At 33.1% G+C, this 15,676-nt stretch overlaps 2 protein-coding genes across 2 annotated transcripts in view; both read right to left on the bottom strand.

Annotated features, from left to right (window-relative positions):
- On the bottom strand, positions 1-6,734 carry otos2 (otospiralin 2). Its single transcript, XM_056459005.1, has 4 exons — positions 6,704-6,734; positions 6,445-6,517; positions 2,461-2,478; positions 1-410 (listed from the first exon to the last, which is right to left on the bottom strand). The coding sequence occupies exons 2-4, from the start codon at positions 6,506-6,508 to the stop codon at positions 226-228; spliced, it is 267 nt and encodes an 88-aa protein (XP_056314980.1). The 5' UTR covers positions 6,509-6,517; positions 6,704-6,734; the 3' UTR covers positions 1-225.
- Positions 6,735-13,839: 7,105 nt separating this feature from the next.
- nck2b (NCK adaptor protein 2b) overlaps positions 13,840-15,676 on the bottom strand; it is a 109,867-nt gene continuing 108,030 nt past the window's right edge. The window contains exon 4 of the mRNA XM_056459696.1: positions 13,840-14,577. Within this exon, the coding sequence (XP_056315671.1) occupies positions 14,383-14,577 (195 nt within the window). The 3' untranslated portion in view covers positions 13,840-14,382. The remainder of the gene's footprint in view (positions 14,578-15,676) is intronic.

The following is a 15,676-nucleotide window of genomic DNA, read 5'->3' as shown; positions in this document are numbered from 1 at the left end:
TTTGTGAAATGAGCGCTTTTACTGGATTCTGGATGCTGTTACACAACATGTTTTACGTAACGTTTAACCTCCCAAAAAAATCAAAAAATAAATTGAACCTCTCTCAGGGAATCTAGTCCTGGATCAAATCAAGTCTAGCTAAATGATTAAGACTGTTTGTCTCTTTTTCCACAAGCCATGCCATGATGAAAGGGGCAAATAACACAGATTCAGACTCAGATGGCGTTATTCTTCTGGAGCCGGAGGGTCGTAACCCAGTCGGCTGGCAGAAGGAAAGTGAGCCCAGAAGGTTCTGGCCAATTCCTCCATCTTGTCATAACCGGCATGAGAACGGAGCTCTTCAATCCAGCCGAAAAAGTCTGAAGATGTCATGGCCCAGTTTGGCACGCTCCTTTTTTCCCTTGATTCATCTGTGAGCCAAGTGAGAGAGAGAGAGAGAGAGCAAAGAAGTCAACAAGGCAGATCCAAGAACAGATAAAGATCAGTTGTGAATAATCCAGTTAAGTAGTGTCGTGTACAAAGGATTAAAAGTTCGTCCAACTTTCCAAAAAAAAAAAAAAACATGAGGCTCAGAAAAGAAGAACGATGGTTCATGAGAATATAAAATACATAGAAAGTGGTTTATTTTTAAAAATGTGATGTTACATTGCTTTTAGTAAGTAGTAAGTGAGAACATCAATAAAAGTTGAACCAATAAAGTTGATGTTATAATTAGGTAACAAACAATTAGGATCTCCAAAACGTTATCTGTTTTAAGACGCTATATTTTCTGCACATTATATACAGTATAAACGTAAGATCAAACATGCATGCTTGATGTGGGAGAGCCAATTATTTTTGTTTTTGTCCATCCAGCACAAGTTTGATAATTGTACTATAACCAATTAATGCTAGATATTAATGTAGTTTGTTGCAATTGTCGCACATATACAGTATATCAGATCTCTCTTTTCAATTAATATTTTCTATACCATAGTATATTTGTGTATATTACTGTACATTATACTGTAGATTAGTCAGTGCCAAATTGAAGAGCTTTTAGTTGATGAAATTATTATTATTATTATTATTATTATTATTATTATTATTATTACTTCATTCATTCATTAATTCATTCATTCATTCATTTTTTAATTTTCATTTGGCTTAGTCATTTATTAATCATGGGTGTGCCACAGAACAATGAATTGACAACCATTACAGCATATGTTTTACATAGCGGATGCCCTTCCAGCCGCAGTCCAGTACTAGGTAACCAGTCACCCATAGCATTTACACACACACAACAGCCAATTTAGTTCATTCAATTCACCCGGGAGAAACCCACGTGAACACGGGGAGGACAAAAGATCACAGTAGCATGAAAAGTAGCATACACAAATATATAATATTTTGGTGAAAAACATTAAATAAAATTTTAGAAAAAGATAGAAACCTTTTATAAACCTTATATAAATACATACTGTATAAATATTGCAATAACTCATCTGAATTTAAATGTATTATCATACTATTTCCAAAGGTGTATACATGAACAAACTCTTATTTAAATGGATATAACTGTTTAATAAAATGGTTTTGTTTAAATGCACCAAAAATATTGGCTATGATGACTGAGAAATAAAAATATTCATTTTCAAAAGGGGGTGAATTAAATTATGCTGAGCACTGTTTTTATATTTTTGAATCCAACCATGTTATGGCCATGATCATTTTTTTTTCAACTAATAAATTCAATTAAATTAATAGGTCAGTGAAAAAAAATATTGAGCTAGAAGAAGAAAAAAAAATATTTGGGAAATATTTTAAAAAGAAAAAAAACATTCAAAGTACACATATACAGTTGAAGTCAGAATTTTGTTCTGATGTTGATCAGAGAAAGGAAATATATGTCTGATAAAATTCTTTCTTCTGGAGAAAGTCATATGTGTTTTATTTCGGCTAGATTAAAAGCAGTTTGTATTAAAAAAAAAAAAAAAACATTTTAAGGTCAAAATTATTAGCCCCTTTAAGTTATATTATTTTTTTACAATAGTCTACAGAACAAACTATCGTTATACAATTACTTGCCTAATTACCCTAACCTTAATTAAGTAATTAACGGAGAGAGGATTTTTTTACACATTTGTAAACATGTCTTGAAAAATATCTAGTAAAATAAATATCATGTGCAGTCATCATGACAAAGATAAAATAAATCTGTTAGTTATTAAAACTTATGTTTAGAAATGTGTTGAAAAAAAAGCTTATATATATATATATATATATATATATATATATATATATATATATATATATATATATATATATATATATATATATATTGTAGTTTACCAACGTTGCCAATAGTAGTGGAAGGCACTGTATATGGTTTATATTTTTTTTTTATCAGTCTCACTATTGTTTCCTTATAAAGGTTACAAATGAAGCAGTTCATATAGGAGTATTTTTAAAACTCACCTTGGTTTTCCACAGCCCCTATAAGAAAAGCAGAAACACTGAATATATAATTAACTGAATAGATATTATTACAGCACATGCAGCTTAAACAAAGCAAGAAACCAATAAAAGTCAATGTGATTTATTCACTAAATTATGTGAAAAGTATGAACATTGTACAGTCGGTCTAGAAAGCAGACAGCAGTGTGACTTTTGAATGAAGGTACTTATTTAATTTGAAACTAATTATCCTATGTCCTGCTTTTAGTAAGTCTTCTGAATAGAACAAATAGGGGAGTGCATTATAGGCACACAGAAAGGATCAGCTCATGCATATACACTGTGCAGGGCTTTTGAAGGTCTCGATTTAATACCAAGGATTTCACATTATTCTTAAGCTTCCATTCATCTGTTATCCTTGTCTGTTAATGTGCAGAGCAGCTGACAAGTCACACACACACACACTCAGGTGAAAATAAAAAGTGTTCCCGTATTTGAGAGGAACAGTTGAGCTGTTGTTTGTTCTCAATGTTCCGCCAATGTTCTTTCAGGGTTTTAGCAATAATTGACAAAGACTGAATATATCGGTTAAAACCCCCCTCAAATCTATTAGCCTTTGGCAGTTTTCATGTTATTTCTGCAATTCTTTGCTTTTTCAAGTAAAGTGGACTTTATTGTTATTTCAACCATGTGCTGTGCAAAGTTCCTCCAGAACCAAAGGGGCTACATGAAACATGAGATAACATGGGGAACACTAAATTAACTAAGCTAAGTTTGAGGGAAAAAAAAGAGAACTAAATCCTGAATTTTGGAATTCAGCCAATTCGAATGTTATCACTGGATTGAATGGGTGTTATTAGTGCTTATCAGCTGATAAATATGGGCCAGTAGGGGTTTTCTGCACCTGCTGGTAGGCTCAGAAGGCTGTTATCATGCATCCACATGGTTAATCAGCTATGGATCACATATGGCTGTGGCCGGAAGTTAACGAGAATTAGTAAAAATACGAATTAAATTTCCTATTTATTGTATTTTATTAATGTCTACCCCCACCCCAACTCTAAACCCAACCGTCACACTAATGTAAAGACAGATCTGGATCTGCAGTCTTTTATTTTTATATTTTATTGTTATTATAGCTGTAAAACCATGTTGATGGATGATAACAGCCTTCTAAGCCTACCAGTAGGCACAGAAGGCCCCTACTGGCCCATATCTATCAGCTGATTACCACTGAGCATGCCCATTCAATAAAGTGAGAACGTTGGAAGCTGGTGATTTTGGTCATTTTAGTCTTTGTTTGTAATGCATTATAAAGGCATTCTTAAAATATTAGAATGCACGGTAAAACATACTGTATACATGCTGTATTACTTGATTAGCAATCAGAAAAACTTTATAATAAACTTTATAGTACTTGTTATAATCTTGAACCTAAACATGTCTTGTAAGTTCAGTCTTTTATGCCCCAAAATATTATTTCAATATTAAGTAAAAAAAACAGTCATGGTGGCACAGTGGGTAGCACAATTGCCTCACAGCAAGAAGGACACTGGTTGAGCCTCGCCTGGGTCAGTTGGCATTTCTGTGTGTAGTTTGCATGTTCTCTCTATGTTGGCATCGATAACTTTTTTATTTTGAGCATTCTAAACTCTAGATGATGGATAATAAAGCCCAAAGTGTCTTCTTTCCAAAGTTACATGAACTGTGAATATAAACCAAATTATTCAGCAACTGCTAATGTTTTAGTTTGGGAAGGTCATTTTTGAGAATGTGCCTCTGATAGTGAGGGAAAGAAGGACATCGATATAGTCTCAGAAAACTTTTTACAGAAATCGTATTTTGCATGCTATCTTCATCAAATTTGAAATATAAACTCATGAAACACTTGGCTTTCGAGTCATATTTTTCTAGGACATTACATTAATGTTTTGTATGTGGAATGTTTGTATATGGAAAAACAAATATTGTAACATTTATAAACAAATATATATGTTTTTTCTCATGACTTCATAATGTATAACTTTTTATATTTTTGAGCATGTAACTTCCCCTTTTACCACAGTAAAGCCAATGTGTCTTCTTCCCAATGATTCCTATTTTGTGTTTGTAGCTTACTGGAGTCAGGAACTGTTACTATTTAAATGTAGGTAGGTGTAAATTTAGGTAGGTTAAAAGTGGGAGCTGGGTAACAGGTTTAAAGTGCACTTAATATTTTTAATATATTTAATATATTATTTTTTTATATTTTATTTTATTATTTTTTTATTATTTTAATATATTGATATTTTTAATACACTTAATATATTTTTTTTGAGTTTTCAGTGTGAACGCACCACTTACACTATTTATAATACAAAATGGCGTAGAATAGTGCATAAGTAAGCGATTTGGGATGCACCTTTAGATTTGTATTCACAAACTTTACTTCAGTTTGATTCCACTACGTATTTGATTCAGTAAATATAGATTTAATATAAAAGTAACTGGTATTTCTAAAAACAAATGGTGAATTTCAGTTTAGTATGGATTGTATGTAGATCATGAAAAAAATATATGAATGGCTTTTGACAATCAATGCTGAAATTGTTTAAAAACTTTAATATGTACATTTTGCAGTAAACCAAATCACACCATTTATTCATATACACCAGAGTTTCCCAACCCTGTTGCTGAAGGCACACCAACAGTACACATTTTCAACCTCTCCTTAATCAAACACACCCGAATTAAGTCATCAGAATATTAAAGAGACTCCAAGCCTCAAATGAGTTGGTCAAACAAGGGAGTCATCCATGTACTGTTGATGTGCCTTTACACTGTAAAATCCAACAGTCAAGTTTATCAAATGAAATGAGTTAAAGGTGTAGTTAACTCCAAATTTACTGAAAGTTAATTCTACTCATTTGAGTTAATTAAGTACCTCATTACTTCAACTTAAATGGAGTAAGTTCGCTGTACTCATATAGATTAGTTTAACTCAAATGGTTTGTAGCAATCAATTTCCTCAAACAGTTTGAGTTGCCTTAACTTATTGGGTTTTACAGTACTCAGTTGGTTTGAGTTCTTTTCATTTTGGGGGGTTCAAATTGCTTCATTTACTCAAATGGATTAAGTTCTCAGTACACATTAGGATTCGTTTTTGAACTTAAATTGTTTGTTGCAATCGGTTTGAGTTACCTTAACTTTTTGATTACAGTGAAACAGGGTTGGGAAACACTGATATAGACACAGAGAACATTCAGATGTTTTAATTTGTGTTCAAATATTTACCAAATAATATTTTTACATTAATAAAGTTTTTACATATTTTGTTTTCTTCTTTTATTTCTTTTAGTTTGGCCGAAATTTGATATACACACTTTGAGCTGAAAACTTGCAAAATAACTAGAAAATTATGTACTGTAATCATAGCAAATATAAAATAAATTAGTTATTAGTTAGAAATTATTCATTAAAATTACTTTTTATAATGTGCTGGAAAAAATCTTTAATTAAACAGCGCTTAAGAAATGTAACAATTAAAATGTAACTTAAGAAAAAAGAAAGCTGACATTTTTCTGACATTAATCTAACTTTTTATTAGGCATACAGATTTAGTTTCTCTCATAATAAAATTGCTAAATTACACATTTTATAATTTGATGTGGTGTTGCTTGAATGAAATGCCGTTATTTTCATATTAAATAAATGAGCAAACTGCATTTACTTAAATCATATTAAATCCATAAAACCCCAGTGATGTGACATCTGAATTCAGTATAATCTAAATGTTAATGTCATGATTTCAGCATTCTTATGGATTTTTCCGAAACACTGATGCTCATATGTGATTAACTTACTAATTTTAGATGTTGTCAGTGTTTAGATGCTGTTAATGCATCAGTATATTCTGTTTTAAAGTGAAAATGTAAATAGATGTTAATATACGTCTAATAGAAACAAACTTTATGTAAAATACATGCAAATACTAATGAGTTCGATTTTTCTTCTTCGTTTTTTTACCTGTGAGACAGAGCAGTCCAAGCCAAACCGCACACAGAAGAACTGAGAAATTCAGACGAAACATGTTCTCCAACTGAAAATAACACATAGACAGACTCACCTTTATGCTCTTCAGATCTAAACAGAAAACACTATATATATATATATATATATATATATATATATATATATATATATATATATATATATATATATATATATATATATATATATATATATAGCACAGAGCTGAATGTTGGAGATTAATGAATGAGATTACCTGCAGCAGCTTTTCTTGGACTAGTCTGTATGACATAGCTCAGGCCTTTAAGAAGAAAGCTGGTGTTTATCTTTCACATGGACCTTTCATATGTCATACCTTACATTTCTTTGCTCTTCGACTCTATAGCTCTCTTTATTTGCTGGAGTTTCTCACACGTCTCTCCACAGCTGAAAGAATGCCTTGTTGAAGTCGACATTTTACCATCCAGATATTCTCAGACTGAAGACCTTCTCTCGCTTTTCTGCCTCTCATTTTAAGAATACAGGGTTGTCTCTGTGTGTCGCAGCTTCAGAGAAACATATACAGTTAAAACATTTGCTGTTAGAACTGTGTGGTACAGTCTGCAGCAGCTTGAAAAAATAAATTTTAAAGCAATGTGGCCTTCAGACAGATAGAAAACTGAAGAGGAAGAAAAAAAAAAAACAGCACTGTTATTCTGATATTGAAATGCTTTATAGCGGTATGTTGGTGGTTCATTCCGCTGTGGTGACCTCTGAAATAGAGAATAGGGCCCAATCCCAATTCTACCCCTTAGCCCTTCCCCCTACCCCTACCTCTTGTTTTGCGCGTTCACATGAAGAATTCTCTTTACCTTGAAGGTGTAGGGCTAAGTGAAAGGGGTAGATACCGCTTCGAACTGAGATTTTTCAGGACTACACGAGAAACCAAGGGGTATGAAAATTTCCCAGAATACATCAGTTACGACAACAACATGGCTGCACACTCTAGTAAAGAGACACACAAATGTAAGTATTTTTTGGCATTATTAAAGTGTTTTACAATGAACAAGCATGTAAGCATATATTTTAATACATTCATAAAAACCATTGTGTTTTGCCGTCATGTTTAAAAAAAAAAAACATTTAAAAATAAATAAATAAATAAATATTCACTAAATTTCACTATCTATAATCCATAATAATAACTACTGTAAAGCAGTCCCACAACATTCTTTCACATCTGTCAAACTCGAGTACACTGTAAGTAAAGTCTAGTGGCTGGGAATTGGCTTTTTACAGTGTATGGTATGTTGTTTTCTTGTGTTTACGTAGATGAATCAAACACTGTATAAATACAGAATACAGTTACGTTCTTATCGCCACATTATCCACATGGCGTGTTCTGCTTGAAACAGTCTAAGTAAAATGAATGAATAGATAGTGGTGTGTTGTCTAATTGTTTTCTCTTTTTTTATGAGAGTTACATTTATGTCTATTTATGTTGGAAATACTAATAGAATTGTAATCAATTAGTACATTTAGGAACAGTAATAATAGTACACTTTTGTACATGTAAGATTTACTTTTATACTTTTTAAGTTAACTTTAAGTTTAAGAAACTAAGAGGTGCACATTTGTATTTTTTTAACTATGTAACTTTAAGAACAGGCTCATTTTGAAAACGTACTGCTATATACACAGTCAAATATGTCCCAGGGGGTACGTTATATTGCAGTTTTTGTTTTGGCAAATCCACCAGAGGCTGCTGTGTACGCTTTTTGAGATCTCAAATTTCTCTCGTCAGTGCCATTTGCGCCTGCAGTTCTCACGTAAATCCACCAGAGGCCGCTGTCGACTGACTAAATGACTGACTGACTGACTGACCAACCTTCCTCCATTCCTAAACTCAACCAACAGTGTTTTCAAAAGCACCGATTGAAAAGGACCAGTGAAAAATAAAATGTGCCCTTTGAAAATGGACTGCCCCAGTGAACAATGTTGTACCTTTATTCCTGACATTGTAGGTTACTCATTTAAAAGAGAATTTTAAAAAAGTGTAAGGTATCACAAAATATTTTACAGTTACATTTTTGAATGGGTGAATGTTAATTCCTCCTTGAACTGCCACCTTATCATGGTGGAGGGGTTTGAATGCCTGAGTGATCCTAAGCGCTATGTTGTCAGGGGCTAATGCCCCTGGTCACACTTAGGTGACAGGTCACACTAAGTTCGGTTCAAAAACCCCTGAGTGGAGGGACTATGTCTTTCGCCTGGCCTGGAAATGGCTCGGGATGCCCCTGGAGGAGCTGCTGGAGGAAGTGTCTGGTGAGAGGGAAGTCTGGGGTTCTCTCCTAAGACTGCTGCACCCGTGACCCGGCTCCAGAAAAGCGAATGAAAATGAAATTATATATTATTATTATTATCATTATTATTATTAATTATTATTATTTATAATTATATATTTTTTTATTGTCATTATTATTTATTTTTTTATACTTTCTCCAGAAGAACAATATAAAAGAAAATACTGTGAAAAACGTCCTTGGAAATATTTGAAATTGAATAAAATAAATTTCAATAAAGTTGAATTCTGCATTCAACTTTATGTAGTTTAATTAACATTTTATTAAAAAAGAGAGAAAACAACTGAATAAAAAATAAATACAGCAGAAGCCAAATTAATTATCTTGAAATTGATCAGACTCTAGCAGTGCTCGTTAATATTACTTAAGCAATGTATAATTTGCTGACAGTCTAAAAGACGAGTCTCTGGTTTTCAGTTCATGTGCCTGCTGTGATTGAATACTAGAGCGCCATCTAGTGCTCAGCACATGCAAACACAGCATGCTGATAGTAAAACAGTCTACCAAGTATACTAAAATACAAATAAATATTAGTATGTATACCACACAGAGTACATTTTATAAATGAATGGACACTACTCCACTGTTCCCTGACCCCCTACAGATGTTTGCTTTGATGATCTCTCTAATCTTCGAGATTATAGGATCTCAAAGTCAGTTTTTCCCAGAAACAAGCTGAAATATCATTTTGACTTTTGACACAAAATAAAGAGCCATGACCCTGCTTTACTTGCAACGACAGAAATGTGATACTCATTTACCCAACCATGAAGCTCTCGTGTAAAACTAATTGACCTACTAATTATGGATTGCTTCTATATAATTTAATACATCTTTAAATGTTCTTCTTTGCAGGCATTAAAAATTGTTTATATTTCCAGAATACAATTAATTTGCTCACTGAAAATATTGGGAAGACTTTCTTTGCACATTTGTCCATTAAATAGATCAGCATATAACATGTTATTGATATAATTGCATTAAAAATGTCTCAATTTTTCTGGAATTCGAGTCATACTAAAGCCCCCCTACATTGCTCAAAAATGGAAATGTCCAGCTGTTGCTCAATTTGCACGCCTGAGGGCTTAATTTATTTATTTGACTCAATGGGGGACAGCAGCTCTGAAAATGAAGAGAAGCAATGTACATCCTGACTATTCTTATTTACAAGAAAAGACAATAAAATGAGTACTGTGAGAGATGTACAATAATATTATGGGCTAGTTTATCTTGTTTTTAACATTAAACATGACCGTTGTCATGTTTATTAAGCCTGTATTCATCAAAAAAAAAATAGAAATCCTGGATTTTTTTTTCTAAATAAGCACCAAATCAGTATATTTTAATGATTTCTGAAAAGCTTGTAACATTAGTCACAAAATTGCTAATGTTAAAGATCATCTATTTTACCCCTTTTTCAAGATTTAATATAAGTCTTTTGTGTCTCCAGAATGTGTCTGTAAAGTTTCAGCTCAAAATACCCATCAGATTTTTTTTATACCTTTCAGAATATTCAAATTTTCTACTTTGAACACAATGTAGCTGTTTTTGGTGCCTGTGTCTTTAATGCTAGTTCTCCCCGCCCACGTTCGTGTGCCTCAATCAGTCCAGCTGTGTCAGATAAACAGCACAGTGACAGACATGAAGGAAGCAGATACGCTTGTGACAGGATACATCCGTTATGTTAATTTACAAAATAAACCTGATTTAACGTCCACAAACCAGGATTGAAGCATGTTTTTTTATAATTGTACTGACACGGCTGTGGTGATAAAGTAAAGCTGAAGTAAATCGCTGTAATTCATTACAAACATGCACTGTTATAAAAACAGATTCTTTTTCTTGATCACATTTGAGGATGATTGATGATCACAGCGAGCCGAACAGATCTTTTTTAATCCTGATTACTTTGCACATATCCTGTCTTGTGGATATGATTAAACGCGTTACTACAGAGACATGTTAATACGTGGGTGTCAATCAATTCGATGCATGGGGAAACCACACCTCTATGTCACGTTGTGGTGGCCCTCAAAATCACTATTATTTGGATCTTATTTTAGCGTCAGGAAAATAAAAAAAAAACATACTTATTGAGTTTCTATCACTCCAATATGACTGTGGACACACTATACCTACACACAGTTCTGTCCAAACAGCTTCCAAAAGTTGATTTTCATCATAGGTGCCCTTTAAAAATTTTGCCTTTCCATCATTGGAATGACTTATGTTACAAAATATAAAACAGGAAACAGTTATTTTAATTTGTACTATTTTTCAGACCCTGCTTCTATTACAGTGAACATTATATGTCGGGTCAATTTTCTTTTTTGCTTCTGGAGGATTTCCCAAATTTAAATCCTGCTGTCCATGATATTGGGACATTTGTCATCCAATCAAATGGCAGTAAGGCTGCCAGATGTAATTTGAAAAATATAAATGGCCAAAGAGAACCTTTGCAGCACTTTGTTCCAAACACTGAAGAAAGAAACATTTATAATGATTTCATTTGCATTTATTGATATGCTTCATGTAAAGATCAACTATTTGTATTATTATATTCTTAATTTCATGTGGTATGTTGTTTTTACAGTACAACTCCTAAGCTGTTGTCCATTTAAAAATTATCAATTTCGATAAAAGAATACTGACATTTATATTTTTTGGTCTTCATGGAAGCCTTAAGTAACTTGGAACAAACTTCAGGGGCCTGTTTCAGAAAGGAGGTTAAGTCAAAACTCAAGAGTATTTTAACCCTGAAATGAGATAAACTCTTGGTTTTCCATTTCAAAATGGCAGGTTTGTTAAATTCGAGAAAGCAGCGTAAGTCAACCTGTTTCTGAAAGAGTGGTAACTTTAACTCAGAGTCAGTTACCGTGGTAACTTACTCTCTGAACCTAACCTGATCAGGAGCAGGTTTTATTCTCTAAACTCTTGAGTTTCTGTCGGTCTCCTCCCTTTTTTAAAGACAAAGCGGTATTTCTCGCCTTACGTTTCCACCCAGTATATTCTGTTTTTACTGTTGATGTTTGGCACCAGTTAATCAGGAAGTTACTATTTTGTTTTTGACTCTTGGATGGTAACGCTGTTTTATTCGCACATCTTTTATGTGTTATTCCAGTTTTGCACATATTTGGAAAAAAAACATAGCTATTGCCTACATTTCAGACACACAAAGAACAAAGTCACATACGAGAATGGCTTGTCCTTTTTTAATAAATAATTAGCTTAAATTCACTGACCTTCAACAGGGACAATGTACTGTTACTAGATTAATGAGATTATTAACTATTTTTTAGACTAAAATACCCTAAAATCTCTGTGATTGTGAACAAAAAAAGAATAAATTTTCAAATTAAAAGGAGAAGCAGATCGGTTTGACTGTACAAGGAGAATACCTTACGCTTGTGGTGCTAAACCATTTGCTGTCGGTGCACACAGGGTTGATCTGCTCTCAGGCTGCAGGTGTGAGAGACTATTGTACGAGGAGTCTATGAAAAATCTCCAGTAATATGGAGCCAGATAAGTCTAAAAAATAATACATTTACAAAATAAAAAATCATACATCCACAACACAATTCACATTTACAAAATCCAATTTGTAAGTTCAAAACACCATTCAAATACACAAATCCAACTCATAAATTAATTTTAAAAAATCTAATTTGTAAATATAAAAAAAAAATACATAAAAAATTTGCAAATTCAAATTGTGAATTCAAAACAATTCGCAAATATACAAATACAGTTTGAAAATTAAACGATTCAAAAATTTTGTAAATGCAATTCGGAAATTCAAAATGTAAAAAAAAACACTAATCAAATTTGTAAATAAAAAAAAACTGATAAAAATACGCAAATTTAATTTGTGAATTAAAAACACCATTCAAAAATACACAAATCCAATTCGTAAGTTCAAAACAGGATTCATAAATACGCAAATCCATTTCGTAAATTCAAAACACGATTCATAAATACACTAATCTAATTCATTTGGTGAAAATATGTCTTTGTGAATTCACGAATTGTATTTATAGATGTACAAATTGGATTTTGTAAATGTGCATTGTACTGCCTATGTATGACTTTTATTTTGTAAATGTATTATTTTTCAGACTGATCTGGCTCCATACAATAACACACACACACACACAAAAAAAAACGGTAGATTTGTCGCTAGTCGCTTTTTTTTTTTAAATATGTGCTAAGGAGGTCTGAAGTCACTAAATATAGCGACAAAGTCACTAAGTTGGCAACACTGATAGTGGGCGGGAAAAAGCAACTGATTTGGATTTAAAGCCACAGCCTACACAAACAACTACATTGTCCTCAGATTCTACATTATGTAATAAATAATCTGATAGGTATTTTGAGCTGAAAATTTACATTCTGGAGACATCTTACATCTTGTAAAAGGGGAAAAATGGGTGCCCTTTAATAAATATCTGTTCCTATTTACTGTGACCTTTTATGTGAAGCTGCTTTGACACAATCTACATTGTATAAGCGCTATACAAATAAAGGTGAATTGAATTGAATTGAAATATAATTCATAAGGACATAAGTTCTTTAAAAAAACTATTATTACTTAATTATAAAAAACTAAGCAGACAAGTATTACTCTTGCAAAATCTTTAATTAAACAAAAGTATTTCAACGTTTTGCACAGTTATCATGGAGGTGGAGCTGACTACACATTTCTTCTCAGCAGCTTTTAATTCTCTGCTTAAATAAACAAGATTTTAAATAACAATGCTCTGTAACATTCAGGCGTACCATACTTTTATAAAAGCTGAAAAACTAACCAATGAGTAGACTCATTGTTAAACAAATCCAACCATCCACTTTCGAATGGCGGCCTTTCAAAATTTAAACAAACAGTGTTTCGCTGTAATAACTCTATACCAAACATTTTAACGTCGATACAGATGTGTGAATCTGAATGAGGTGAATATAGTTCTCCTATATATATATATATATATATATATATATATATATATATATATATATATATATATATATATATATATATATATATATATATATATATATCAGATGAGCAGTGCTTGAATGTGAAGGTGGCACATTTGGTTAAGCATCTAAAAAAACATTCATCATATAAAGACCCTCCTGTTGACATTTCTCAGTTCATCCAGCAAGGGGCGACAAGTACATGTCACCAACTAGCTCTTTGGCAACTCCTATGTACATACAGTTTCTTGTACTTCCACTCTTGACGGTTTTATTTTGACAATCTTGAACATTATGCTCCCAAAACGCTCTATATTTTTACCTGTTTTCCTTGTATCTCAAAAAGTCAATAAGCAGAATAGTTACTGTCGGTCAATGCCCAAGTGCCTAAAGTATCACTTAGAAAAGGCGACAATCATTTTCATAAACCACTTCAAGTTGAACAGCTGAAGTAACATCAGAAACAGGGGCCAAAATCACATTTCGCCTCATTGTTACAATGTAAAATCCTCTAGGTTGGTATTAAGTCCCGTTTGCTGGTGAGAAATGAGCGTTTAGTAGGAGTTGCAGATCTCTTGGCTCGGGTGAGGTCTAGTTGTAAGGCTTGTTTGTGTGTGGAAGGTCACTGGAGGGGCTTGATAAGGTAAAGCTTCTCGCCATGTTCGCTAGTGAAGATGGGAGCTTTCTTGTAGTGCTCTAAGAGTTCATCCATACTGTTGAAGCGCCGCTGACCGATACAGTAAACTTCGTTGGACAACTGCACCTTGAAGTGTTTGTTCTTCCCGACTGCTTTTAGAGAAACTGAGAAATCACTCGGCTGGAGAAGAAAAAAAGAGAGAGAAACAGAATTTATGTTTAGTAAAACCTACAGATGGCGCCATAAGCCCTAGATTTCTAATAACGACTTCACAGGCAGCATTTGTAAAGTGCTTCTCATACGGTATGTCAGGAGTGTCCACACTCAGTCCTAAAGGGCCAGTGTCCTGCAAAGTTTAGTTCCAACCCCAATCAGACAAACCTGGGCCAGCTAATCAAGCTTTTACTAGGCTTTCTAGTAACCAGCTTGCTTCAACACACCTGCAAGGATGAGCTAAAATCTGCAGGTGGACACCCCTGCAGTATGTGAATGACCACAAGCATTTAACATGCACCATTAATCTAGTTACAGGATTGGTTTTGAATTAACAAAATCAAACCAATCCTATTAGCAGTGGTGTAAAGTAACAAATTACAAATACTCAAACTACTGTAATTGAATAGTTTTTCTCAGGAATTGTAATTTACTGAGTAGTTTTAAAAATGTGTACTTTTACTTTACCTTACTTGAGTATATTTTTAGTGCTGTATTGGTACTTTTACTCCACTACTTTCCTTCAACCTGCAGTCACTACATTATTTTTTCCTGTCTATGGGGATTATAAAAATCAGTCCTGTGAATCCTGTCCAATCAAATCGCACATAGAAAATAAATCGCATCATAATGAACTACCTCAAGACATGAGCAATTTATAATTGCAGCAAACAGTTTGGAAGCATTAAAAGTGTCCATGGCGACATCCAAAATCTTTATAAGCAATGACCCAGAGACTGTTTAGATGGATATCACTAATGAGAAGATGAAGAGGATGTTTACTGTATGATGACCGAAATGGCCTTAAACACCCAGCAGGCATAAGACGTCAACATGATGTCAGATTGACGTTGTACCTCAACGTCATGAGAAGTTGCTTTTTTGGTCACTTTCCAACACATCCTAAAATCAACCAAATATCAACATCATTTGGCGTCATTATTGGTCATCAAAATAACGTTGTCCTTAGACAATGGCTAGACATTGAATTTTGGTCACCTGACGTCACAACCTAAATCCAACCTAATAATATCGTCTTATAACATTGTGTGCCTGCTGAGCAATA

Source organism: Danio aesculapii, chromosome 6 (assembly GCF_903798145.1).
Source record: "Danio aesculapii chromosome 6, fDanAes4.1, whole genome shotgun sequence".
NCBI classification, from domain to species: Eukaryota; Metazoa; Chordata; class Actinopteri; order Cypriniformes; family Danionidae; genus Danio; species Danio aesculapii.
The sequence above is the reverse complement of the archived record's forward strand: the minus strand, read 5'-3'. Positions and strand labels throughout refer to the sequence as shown.

Excerpts from the sequence above, each read along its gene's own strand:
- otos2 (XM_056459005.1), bottom strand. The coding sequence starts at position 6,508 with ATGTTTCGTCTGAATTTCTCAGTTCTTCTGTGTGCGGTTTGGCTTGGA.